The sequence below is a fragment of the Gymnoscopelus braueri genome (genome assembly GCF_963280865.1).
Source record: "Gymnoscopelus braueri genome assembly, chromosome: 8".
NCBI classification, from domain to species: Eukaryota; Metazoa; Chordata; class Actinopteri; order Myctophiformes; family Myctophidae; genus Gymnoscopelus; species Gymnoscopelus braueri.
The window spans coordinates 24,443,857-24,456,322 of NC_137609.1; the positions used below are offsets into that span (position 1 = coordinate 24,443,857).

At 45.1% G+C, this 12,466-nt stretch overlaps 2 protein-coding genes across 7 annotated transcripts in view; one reads left to right on the plus strand and one right to left on the minus strand.

Moving 5' to 3' along the window:
• Nucleotides 1-5,046, minus strand: part of zzef1 (zinc finger, ZZ-type with EF hand domain 1) — a 41,132-nt gene extending 36,086 nt beyond the window's left edge. For all 4 annotated transcript variants that reach the window (XM_080436570.1, XM_080436571.1, XM_080436572.1 and 1 more), the window contains exons 1-7: nt 4,474-5,046; nt 3,297-3,441; nt 2,983-3,177; nt 2,321-2,504; nt 1,986-2,185; nt 575-785; nt 168-284 (exon numbers count right to left, since the gene is read on the minus strand). In XM_080436570.1, the coding sequence (XP_080292696.1) occupies nt 168-284; nt 575-785; nt 1,986-2,185; nt 2,321-2,504; nt 2,983-3,177; nt 3,297-3,441; nt 4,474-4,920 (1,499 nt within the window). In that variant the 5' untranslated portion in view covers nt 4,921-5,046. The remainder of the gene's footprint in view (nt 1-167; nt 285-574; nt 786-1,985; nt 2,186-2,320; nt 2,505-2,982; nt 3,178-3,296; nt 3,442-4,473) is intronic.
• Nucleotides 5,047-5,303: 257 nt separating this feature from the next.
• On the plus strand, nt 5,304-8,347 carry cyb5d2 (cytochrome b5 domain containing 2). Of its 3 annotated transcripts, none has more exons than XM_080435720.1 (4): nt 5,304-5,675; nt 6,091-6,231; nt 6,323-6,506; nt 6,696-8,347. In XM_080435720.1, the coding sequence occupies exons 1-4, from the start codon at nt 5,408-5,410 to the stop codon at nt 6,862-6,864; spliced, it is 762 nt and encodes a 253-aa protein (XP_080291846.1). In that variant the 5' UTR covers nt 5,304-5,407; the 3' UTR covers nt 6,865-8,347. The 3 variants fall into 3 exon arrangements, with proteins under 3 accessions (XP_080291846.1, XP_080291847.1, XP_080291848.1); XM_080435721.1 differs by having other exon boundaries at nt 5,304-5,620; nt 6,075-6,231; XM_080435722.1 differs by having other exon boundaries at nt 5,503-5,675; nt 6,177-6,231.
• The last annotated feature ends 4,119 nt before the right edge of the window (nt 8,348-12,466 follow it).

Genomic DNA, 12,466 nt, shown 5'->3' on the forward strand with positions numbered 1-12,466 from the left:
TGCGTGCGTGTGTATGTGTGTGTAATTGTGCACCTTATTCACCCGTCTACCCTAATATTAGTTAGCATACATTGTATTAGATCATTATCATATTCAATGATGAAAATGAGCTCAGCACAGCAATGACATATTATTACTGATATTATTAAAAGAGGGTTGATCATTACTCTGCTATCCTGAGGAGAAATCCATCCACTTCCTCCAGGATGTTCATAGAGAAGAACTTGGGGAACTCGGTGGATGACGGAGTTAGGGACAACGGTGGCATGTGCCGTAAGGCTTTCCTAGGAAAAGAAAAAGATAGCCTCAGAAACACAACTCAAACAAAGAATACAGCAGCCTCATATTAACTTTGTAAGCATAACACTTTTCATCTAGAGAAGGGGTTTGTCGGTCAAAAGTAAACCAATCACAGCTCACATCATTAAGTGCATGAACAGATGGGTGTGGTTTCCCACAGCCAAATATGACATAAGTGCAAAATGGGTGCCATGTGAATATGGTTAGTGACAATAGATAGTCTAAGACATGATATTAAACCCCTTTACAAGCCATAATGATATGTGATTCTTACTGTGTGCTCTGAAGGACTGTCTGCGCCAGGACAGGGTTGGTCTCCATCGAGGCAGTGACCAGGGAGGTGAGGAGAGACAGGTACCAGATGGCCGAGGCATCGGAAACAGACACCTCTTTACTTTTAGTGATCTGATAGCCGAGGGTCTTCAAGCCGTGAATCCGAGTGTCACATCCATCACTCAGGCACCGCTTGATGTTGATTTGGATGTCTGAGGGAGAGATCATAGGTTAGTGCAATGATGAAATACTAGAGGTTCTGGCCGCTACGCGTCCCTCACAACTACGTCACACCGCCAATCCGACTGATAAGCCCATTTATGGAGATCTCTGTATCGGTCAGTCCTTGTCTCCTTTACACCCATATATAGAGATCTCTGTATCTGCCAGTCCTTGTCCCCTTTACGCCCATATATAGAGATCTCTGTATCTGTCAGTCCTTGTCCCTTTTATGCCCATATGTGGATATCCCTATGTGGATATCCCTGATATCATCAGTATATGCCCATATATGAGCATGCCCCTTTTGTGCCCATATCGGTCAGTCCTTGTCTCCTTTACACCCATATATAGAGATCTCTGTATCTGCCAGTCCTTGTCCCCTTTACGCCCATATATAGAGATCTCTGTATCTGTCAGTCCTTGTCCCTTTTATGCCCATATGTGGATATCCCTATGTGGATATCCCTGATATCATCAGTATATGCCCATATATGAGCATGCCCCTTTTGTGCCCATAGGCATATATGGAGCAGAGTGATTTGTTTGCACCTGATGCCATGACGACACATTGAGGTAGACAACGCACTCCATATTTGGGCATAGCTGTATTGGGAACTCTTTATATGGTTATGGCTGAGTCATGGTGACATGAGCGTGACATCAGAGGTCCACCCGCTGGCCGGCCGCCCGGACAATTTTAATATAGTATGTAACGTACAAAAGAATACCTGTTCTTTTGACAGGTCATAAATTAAACAAGACATACAGTAGCTAATACTGCATAGCCTCCCAGTCCAATCTTTAGCTATTGATAGTAAGTTTAAGTTATTATGTGTGCAGTTTGATAATGAAAGACAGTCTACGCCTCATTTGGACAAATGGAAATCGTTATCATTATAAACATGTCTCCTATAATGCAAGTAGAAAAGTGCTTCACAAAAACAATGTAGGTGTAACTATGAGATTTGTTTTTCTTCTCTTTTCAGCTTTTGGACTATGAGCCAACTTTCACACACTTCATGAGTTTCACTTTTGCTTCTACTTCACCAGGCATGATTTCCTACTGTAGACTATTCAGGCTTTCATGGCTGGGGTGGTTCTGTAACTTCTGTTTTGTGACATCATGCATGAGCTGTGAATGTGATTGGTATACATTTGAGGGGACACACATACTGTAGATCACAACTTACAGGGGTGTGTGATGTTGGCATTCTCCAAGAGAGCGACATAACCAGTGACGTTGCTGGGAATGCGAATGTCACGGATCTCCTGCAGGGAGCGTCGGGTCTTCCCAACGGCTACGGACACCAGCTGAGGCATGTAGCTGTGGTCATTGGAGGCCACGGCAATAGCCAGGCGTCTCAACACCACATCTGGTTTCATTTTTAACCTGGGAACAAAAGGAAGACAGCGGCCCTCATTAAAAATGAAGGCAAAATGACATTAAATGCCCACACGTCAAGCATCGGTTATGTCAACCCAGGTGGGGGTAGTGCTGAAGTCTCTCCTGGCCAGGAGCGCTTACCTTATCCAGTGCGAGCGTGCGCTGCCGTCCGACTGCCAAAAAGACCCTGTTTCCCCATTTGTCATCTTGTGAATGTCAGCAGCATTGGATGAAGCTTCTATGAAGCTGAAACACTGTGTGACCACTTTCACCTTGTCCACCTCTGGGTCCCGGTTCAGCTCTGCTCTGTACTGGATGTCTAAGTCTGATGTGAAACAAGAGCATAAAGACACTACAATATATTGTTGCTTAAATACACAGACGGCTCAAAATTGTTCAAATTGGCAGGGCAGAGAAGCTCCTTTAGCAACAGACTGTTACACCCACGTTGCGAGAAGGAGCGCTTCAGGAGATATTTTCTGCCTGTAGCAATAAGACTCCTCATCTGGTTGTCTTGATCAGGCTTATAAGGATGGGGGATGTTGAATTCCAGCCATTGGACTCGTAGTGTTCGGTCTGTAGTCTTTTTGTATTGTAGGTTGACTATGCTTAGATACCTATTTTAGATGTTTTTTATTATTATAATTTGTTTTATTGATGTCTCTATGAGAGCTGGTGTAACACCTTAATTTCCTCTCTGGGATGAATAAAGTACCTAACTACCTACCTAAATCAAATTAATAATACTGTTAATACTACAGAATGTTGGCTGACTGTGCTCTGTTATTCTGATCTTGGCTTACCTTTCTCCTTCTGCAAGAGGAATTCAAGATAATCCTGCACCACAGTAGATCTCATGGTGCAGATGCTATTGTAGCCCTCTAAGAGAGGGAAGGGGATGGCACTGCTGGGAATGCGGTTCCTGTGAAGGAATTTCAAGATCTTGGCGGAGTGTGCCCCCAACCGGTCTTTCGACTTGGAGAATATGTCAACAAATCCTGGGAAGACATAGAACCATTTTCAATTAGTTCAAAACGGCTAACTCCTCTATCACCTGCCTTTCAGGATTAGTCAAATGAAGTTGACATTGAGCCGTCGCATAAACAATTTTCCCTACCTGGGGTTAGGGAGCATGCCTGGAGCTGTCTGATCACATGACTCAGCTCTCCTTGAAGATTGGCCCCATTGGAGTTCTTCAGGGCCATCAACATGTTCTCTACCTCGACCACTCCATCACCCTCTGCATCAAACTGACCAAAGGCCTGACATAACAGACAGGCATTGTAGAAAGTGATTTGCAATGTTATTAGTCACACAGACACAGTCAATGAATCAACAAGTCCTGGACATTTATCTGACCTTGATTGTTTTGAACCAATGTAGAAGTATGGTTATGTATGGTTTTAAGCATTCTAAACTAAACGTAACAATAGACCACCGACAAGTCAGACATCAAACCTAACAACACACTACAACAAAAGAAAAATATGCATGTTAAATTCACCCCCACCCGGTGTTTATTGTTTTATCACTGTACAGGTTTAGAACATGTTCTTCCCACAGGACACTCTACACTAGGATATTCTACACTATATCTGAAAGAAACAATAACTGGGATATGCGAGGCAGCAGTGGTGCAATTGTATTCAAAGCAAAGCTATGGTATTCCATGTGCATCCGATCAAAAACAAACACAGACTAAGGTGCTCATTCAATACAGATATGCTATTCATCTGTAAACCTTTGACTGAACAAATGTAGTACCGTACTCTAGCAACAAAGCAACTGGCTTTGCCAGTTAGTAAAGAACAAAGCTGAAACCTGAAAAATAACAATGGACCTGGCAGCCAAAGGTGAATGTAAACAACAGTCACAAGTCAACCTCATGGCACAGGCACACCTGTGAATTTCGTTTTAACATTAAATATACAATTGATATCTAAGCCTCATTGACATCATTAGGGCGTAATCAATTTTACTCATAAATAATAAACGTTTGGAACCTCAGGAAGAGGTTCAGATTTGAGCTAATCTGTCACGTGTCCATGTGGAGTAGTGTTTTGTATTTATTGGGCCCGCTGTGACACAATATGATCTGATATGATTGACTGATGATTTGGCACTTAACATATTATATACTGCACTGGTTCTCAACGTCGGGTCAGTTAAATAAGCATTGGGGATGTTACAGAGTAGATTGGGTTACATTTAGGTTCCATTTGTACTCTCTCACAGTCTATTTGGACCCCTGGTGGGCCCCGGACCTGAAGTTGCGAAACAGTGATATACTGTACCTCTTCACATTCATCACGTGGAGCATCTCTGCTCTCCAGCATCTCACAGAACTGTTCCACATTCACCGACTCCTCTCCCCGGCTCAGCCGGTCCTCCAGCCACCGCACCAGCACGCCCTCGTTCCCGGCCAGCACCGACTCCGGAATGGCGACCCCGGAGTCGCTGATGCGAGCGGCCGCTTCTCTCAGTTTGACCTGCTCCAGCAGGACGCCGGGGGTCGGGGGTCCGTTGGTGGGAACCGACGGGGTGTTGTTCGACGCCCTTCCTCCGCTTTTCGCCTGAGCGGAGCCTCCCCCGCCGCCGCCGCCGTTCCCAACGCCGACGCCCGTGGCCGCAGAGGCCGGACTGTCTTCCGCGAACCCGGCGGGGCTCTCCGTCTCGACGTCTTCCTCCTCGCCGCTGCCACCGCCACCACCAGCCCCACAGCCGCTCTCCGTGTTCCCCATCGTGTTCAGCGGCCAAAAGCCTTTCCTTTTAAAGTCGCTCGCGGTCCGATGAGTAGCAGTTTTCAACCGAATTTGGACAGGTTCGAGTCAGTGTACCACCATGTACACAGACCTTTCTAACCTGCGATCCGGGAGTTCACTCACTACCGCATTGACGCACAGCACGTCAGGTTACGTGACGTACGTACGTCCCTCGCCTCGCCCACCACCCTGGCTCACGTCACGCCCGCCGTCGGAAAATAGATCTACATGCTCGCAACGCGTCGCGATGGGACGCGTCGTGAGCTTGTAGATCGGCTATTTTCGGCGCGCGACACCGCCGCGAGGCGAAGTAGTACACAGACCAGAGACGCAAAATAAATAAATAAATAATATCTCGAGCATGCGCTATTGAGACTAATCGCGGAAATACTTTCGATGTAAATATCAAATTCGGGTCGCGATCAGATCAAGATTCGGGATGCAAATTTTAGATGGGGAAGCTTGAATGGACATTATGCTTGGATATGTCTGTGTCGCACTTGTATCAGTGTTATTTGCAATACTTTATTTTCCTCGGAACTGGACCTCAAACGATGAACATGAATTATTACTCCAAGTGCCACCTGAGCGCCTCATAAGCAGGGATGAATTGAGCCGATACAACGGGGAGGAAGATAGCAAGGGTCTTTACCTAGCTATACTCGGGCAGGTTTTTGATGTAAGCAAGGGAAGAAAGAACTATGGACCTGGTGGTGGTTATCACAGTATGGCAGGTGACCTTCAAATATATATTTTTTTTTTCATCACGGACCCCCAAATTAGGCCATGGACCACAATTTCAAATTGTTCTCTCTTAGGGACCATAATATGAAATTATGCTTTTGTTTGAATTAATTGGACTTGGGAAAGAGATTAGTGATGATATGAAACATTCTTTAATCTCTCATACATATATTTATATTTTAATATTTAATAATTTCAAGTGAATTGAATCATAGTGAGATTACACTACACTTCATTTTGTTGGAGAGCCCCTGGAACCCCCCCACCCCCAAAAAGTCAATGTATTCATGCATACACATATGATTTTATTCATACCACCATCTCAATCGCAAACATGCACATAGGAAATTAAACACCAGATAGGATTAAATCCATGTGTTTTCATGCAGTTATCATTGTGCCCAGGTAAAGATGCCTCACTGGCCTACATCACTGGGGATTTCACAGAAAGCGGGCTGACAGATGATGTGTCCAGTCTGTCCCCTTTGCAGGTGGTGGCCCTGCATGACTGGCTAGCCTTCTATTGGAAGAACTACCACCCTGTAGGTGTGTAAAAATGTTCATACAACTTGCTACAACCTTTATACGATTTCCTTGCACATACGGCCACCCACACCTATTGGCTGTTTTGTTTCAGGACGGCTAGTGGGACGATTCTACAGTGAAAGTGGTCCACCCACAGAAGCTCTGCTGGGGGTACAGGCGTTACTAGAAGAGGGACTGAGACTTAAAATCCAATCCCAAACTGAGAGGGAACACTTCCCAGCATGCAACACAGAATGGAGTGCCAACAGAGGAAGGGTCTGGTGTTCTACTAAAAGGTACAGCCATAGTACCGCATACAACCCCAGTCAACCATGGAATAATCTGGAATGCATATGCTGCCCCTCCCCTCCCACCCCATACACACACCCATATACTGGGAGTGGCATAAGTCATTTATACTAGTGGGTGATATTTGTAATGTGTAATTCACAATATTTAGTCAGACTCATTTGTTTTGCTTCCAGTGGGGGAGTGAAGAGAGACTGGACGGGTGTCCCTAGGAAGCTCTTCTCTCCTGGTTCCAGCCATGCTCGGTGTGTTTGTATTGAGGACCCATTGACAGCAAGAAACCCCAACCTGCAGGAATATGAGGACTGTCCTCCCTCTGCGGACTCTTGTCCTGTTGTAGATTAGTGTGGTGCAATACACCCGGGTCTAAAATCACAAGACTGTCAATATGCTCAGGGAATAAAAAAGTGTATGTGTTTTTAGAAAAATGTCTTCTAATAAACATGGTAGCAGTACATAGAAGAAAACACTCTCTTATTTTGATCACCTTTATGTAAAGTTGTCTTCTCTAAAATAATACAACAGGAAGATTGATATTTGAGCATACAGCAACAGATGCAATACAATGTGCATAAAAGATTAACAGAGGCCAGATTTAAGTTTGTCACAATGACAATGCAGCAATTATTTCTGATTTCTTGCCCACCTTTGGAGTTACATCATGGCAAGGTAACTACAAAACCCAAACCTCTACCAAAGTGGTCTTACCCTTTAATGCAGTTTGTGCTTGATTATAAGTTGATCATTCAAAATATGCTCCTCATTGACTTACATTGTACAGATAAACCGCTCTCAAAGTCACTCTTTTAGCCCGTAAACAAACACAAACAAAACTGATTCAGACAGTGCAGAACATCACCAAACCCAGTACAGTTTGTTTTTTAAATAAAAATGTCAACTTCCTGTTGATTTTACTAGACTGGATCCACTGATCCAGTCTGGGTTTTCTTCCTAAAAATAGCTAAATCAACACGTTGACATTTTTTGAAGAAATAAGTGGTAGCAATTTTAGTTTTACAGCAAATTGACAAGTAAAAGAGATTATAACCCTCAATAGCAACATTTGAAAAATATATTATTATTATTTTGGTGCCTTATAGACGAATAAGGCAAATCATTTACTGAACTTTTAGATTACTATTTGTAAAAAATCCCAGTGAACTAGTTGTAGAATGTCCAGCAGATGTCATTGTTGCCACACTAAATAGCTCAATACTCTGCTGTGCAGAGCATGCCTTGTCAAAAGAGAAAAATAAAACTACCTTTTGTGGTGGCTTCTAATCTATACTTACTGTACGTTTCCTTGTATTGTTCTACAATAAAATAAAATAAACGTTTTTAAAAAAAATACAATAATCAGGGCCAATGCCAGAAATTCTGGTCCGGTGGGCCAGATGGTTAATGTAGAAGTTCTTATACATAAATATTTGGTGGCCCCCCTGTAGTAACTCTTGAGGACCCCTTGATGAAGGCCCATGGACTACTAGAGTATTTGGTGAGGGCCAAAATTGCACATGTACTTCATGATAGTTTTCATAGAGATTAATATGGCCAATTATATGAATTAAAATCACGCTCAGTCTGCACTGCACTGTCTCTGTCCATGGTCCTGAATACGAGCTGAGCTAATGAAAGTATCCTGTATGTATTATAATACATGCCACGTACTATATTATACATACTGTAAGTTCTATCACACCCATCCTAACTGGTTACTTGTGAGTTTCAGAATTGCTTTTAAGATTTTACTGATTACTTTTAACGCCCTGCAATGACACACTCTGTCGCTGTTGGGTGTCCAAAATGTTACTTTTCAGGAAAAGGACAAAAGAATAACCTGTGTTCCACTGGATCCAATGCAGCTATTATTTAGTCACAGGACCTTGTTAATACTTAAAACCCACTTTCACAATTTTCAAAAATAGCAGATCTAAAGCTCACAATATGTTGCGATGTGTTGTGAGCTTGTAAATCGGCTATTTTTGCAACCTTTGTGTGACACTGTAGTATGACAAAGTAGGGCATTCATTTACAAGATGAATATATAAAAAGTTGAAGTATGGATATACAAGGTTTCTGCCAGACAATTATGATATGCAGGTCCCCTATGAGCCTGTGTGCAGCCTTGGATCCTCAGATAGAACCCCCTGGTTGTTCCTAAAACTCTCCTCATTACCTATAATGATCAGGCCCCAGGTAATGAGCTTTTAAATCATTTCTACTGGACCCCCATTTCATCCTTTTTGTTGTATTTTTATTTTATTTTGTCTTTTTATTTTGCTTGGGACCCCAATCTACACTGTAAAATCTTCAGTGTTAATTTAACTCTGTTACATATCCATAAGACCCAGACCTGACGTTAAGAACCAGTGCTCTACTAGCTCCATTCTCAACTCTTTGATTTCCTTGCAAACAAAACTCTCTTTTCTTTTCTTGGTAAACATTTTATAAACAATAGCACTCCCAATAATAGTATTTTAATATTGCACAAACATGTCAGACGAGATGCCCCTCTACAGTGTTCAGGGTGTCTGTGTAAGTTGATTATATGGATTAGACCGTGTTGCGTTTCACATATTCTGATCATTCTGTTACCTTACCACTGTTCATTTGTTTGTTTTCAGTGTGACGGATACTAAAACAGCCATTTTACATTATTTATGGTGTTTTTAATAAAGTGTTCTGTTGTTCTGTCAGTGTTTCTTTATAAGCATGATGAATTAAACTCTCCATTCTATGGTGTGACTCAGGGGGAAGTAAAATACTACATATCCCAGCCTGCCCCTGGAGCACACTGAGTCTCAGTGCATCCTGGGTAAAACCAATGCTGCTCTTATTGTATACACACCGTTTATTAATTAAAGTCAGGAATAATTAGAACAGTTACCGTAATAAAAGATGCTATTGTAAGTAGTGGTGAGGCTGTAGTGTTATCATTACACTGTGGTTTGGTTCTGTTCTGTTACTGTGAAATAGTGATTGTGTGTAAAGTGTCTTATGAAGCAAAAACACATTTTTTTCTCTATCTGATATGAGGGGTCAGGCTCATAAATAATGTATGACAGCATGATGTATGTCAACACACAAATCATTTGCATTCCATCCCTCAGACTCCCCCTCACCAAGCAAGACTTGGCTTGTCTTTGGTTAGAAAAACACTCATGTCTGGCTGTGATACAATGCTCACCATCTTGATACACATTTTAGCATGTCTATTTGGGGTAATCCATCTGAACTTGACTTGCTTGCTCACTTTCTGCTGCTGGCATCTTACAGTATGAAGTCGCTTTGTGAGATTTATTTATTATTTACACGGCTGACTAGCCTAAAAACAGTAAGAGCCTATTTGAAAATGCTTTCAAAGACACAAATTAAAAGCTACAGTATCAATGTACTGGTTGTGCCTGATACTCAGTACAAGACCATAGGTGACCGAGCCTTCGTGGTGGCAGGCCCCAGACTAGTCTGGAATAGGCCTACCCTGCCACTCCACATTCGCTCTGCTCAGTCATAGCGAGTCATTTTTTCTCCCTAGCTTTCAATGCTGTTTGACCGTGCAATCACCCTGGCCCTCACAGCCTACCTTTGATATGTTGTTTCATTTTCTTGTTGTGTCATGTTTCTCTTTTTTTTTTGTCTCCGCCAGGCCGAAGCATGGCCGAGACTATGTTTTGCACCCTGTGTGTCCGTGTGTCCTTCCGTCTGTGAGCAGCTAATCTCCGGCACCGTTGGCCCGATCGCAGCGAAACTGTGCACACGCACTCCCTGGATATTACTCCTTCAGATTTTATCCAAAATTTATCCATCACGCAAATAGGAACACAGTATATTTATAGTCATGTGATCAAGACGGATTTGTTAGATCTTTCATATTCCATCCTGATTGGCTAAGATTGACATCTAAAGTTTGCAGGAGTGACCCATTTTGAACAAAATGCCGCAAATCATGAACCTTGCACACACATTCGCACTACGTTGAGGAACAAAGGCCACTGTTACGAACATTCGGGGCATACTCGCCTATCTCCATAAATGGAGACAAAGGCTGATGTTATAGAATAGCTAGGAAAGGAGATTCCTAAAACACACCTAGCTCTGACATCAGAACACTCCTTCTAGAAACCCCATATACGGGTATAACCGGAACCATCCAGGACTGACATCATAGTCCCCGGTTTGGGCATGATAGACATAGCCAGCTCCATATGTGGGAAGGCCTGACACCACCTGACATCACCACCGTGATGTCAGGAGCCACCCTCAGGGTTATAAAACAAGCCGTCTGTCAGGGTTAATCTCATATCATCATCGACATTAGACCCAGTCCTAACCCTTCCAGAGTGAACAGCATAGACCCAACCAGGAATAACGCATCAGGCAATGCAGGGTAATCAGCGACGCTTGAGGAACATATTGACCCTACACAGAGTACCAGGACAACTGGCTGGCCGTACAAACCAGCTAGGCCTCTCAGTGGCTCTTGAGCCCGGTTCTAAAGACTTACTGTAGGGGACTGTAGGGGCAACATGCCAAAAGTCACAAGGAAAAGGAGACACCAGGGGCGGCGAGAGGACTCCGATCCTGCCGTTCGGACCTCAATGAGAGATCAGGCAGCATGCGACCCGATGGAGGGGGTACTGGCACCCACCACGGCAGTAGAGGCCTACGTGGAGGAGCTGGTGGTGGGCCTCCGACGTGAAGGGACACAGAGAGCGCTCCAGCAGCGGATTCAACAGCAGTCTCGAGCGAGCCAAGAACTGTCCGGAGGAATGAGGAATGGGACAGACGCAAGCAGTCCAGTGCTAACCAATGGTTCCTCACAGGGACTCCGGACTGGTCCCGACACACAGGGACCCATCAACCCCCCACCGGAGCCGCAGGCCGGTCCCAGCACGCAGGGACCCCCAGCTCAGATCACGGAGCCCATCGAGGCCTGAACGGCGGTCCCATCGGGTGACCCGTTCAAGGCAGGGTAAGACCTTTCCTCCGCAACCGATCAGGGTTCGGCACGCCGGAGACGCAGCTCATCAGCGACCGATCAGGGTTCGGCACGCAGGGTAAGACCTTTCCTCCGCAACCGATCAGGGTTCGGCACGCCGGAGACGCAGCTCATCAGCGACCGATCAGGGTTCGGCACGCAGGGTAAGACCTTTCTTCCGCAACCGATCAGGGTTCGGCACGCCGGAGACGCAGCTCATCAGCGACCGATCAGGGTTCGGCACGCAGGGTAAGACCTTTCCTCCGCAACCGATCAGGGTTCGGCACGCCGGAGACGCAGCTCATCAGCGACCGATCAGGGTTCGGCACGCAGGGTAAGACCATCGAGGCCTGAACGGCGGTCCCATCGGGTGACCCGTTCCAGGCAGAGTTCCACTTCCTCCGCGACCGATCAGGGTTCGGCACGCCGGAGACGCCGCTCAAGGCCTGAACGACGGTCCCATAGGGCGACCCGTTCAAGGCAGAGCTCATCAGCGACCGATCAGAGTTCGGCACGCAAGAGACGACACTCGAGGCCTGAACGGCAGCTCCGTAGGGCGACCCGTTCCAGGCAACGTTCTTCTTCAACCAATCGGGGTTCGGCAAGGAGGCACCGGTCGAGAACCAGGAGCAGAGCCCACCAGGAGCAGAGCCCACAGCGCAACCGGCACAGGACGCCACGCGTCCCTAGCCCCCGACGGGCCGTTCGGCAACCGGAGGTACGCAGTCCACGCAACACTGCTCGGACACATAGGATCCGAAGTCCACAGAGAGCTACCCAGCCGTATAAGAGACCTGTAAACATAATGATGAATACTACAAACCCAAAACCTGCACAGGCTCAGAGGTGGAACGAAAGCAGGAATAACAGAGCATATTGTCCATACTGTACACAGGAGAAGCACACGCTGAACTACTGTGCTGGGTTCAAGCAGTTAACGAAGGATCAGAAACAGCGCTGGATCATCGA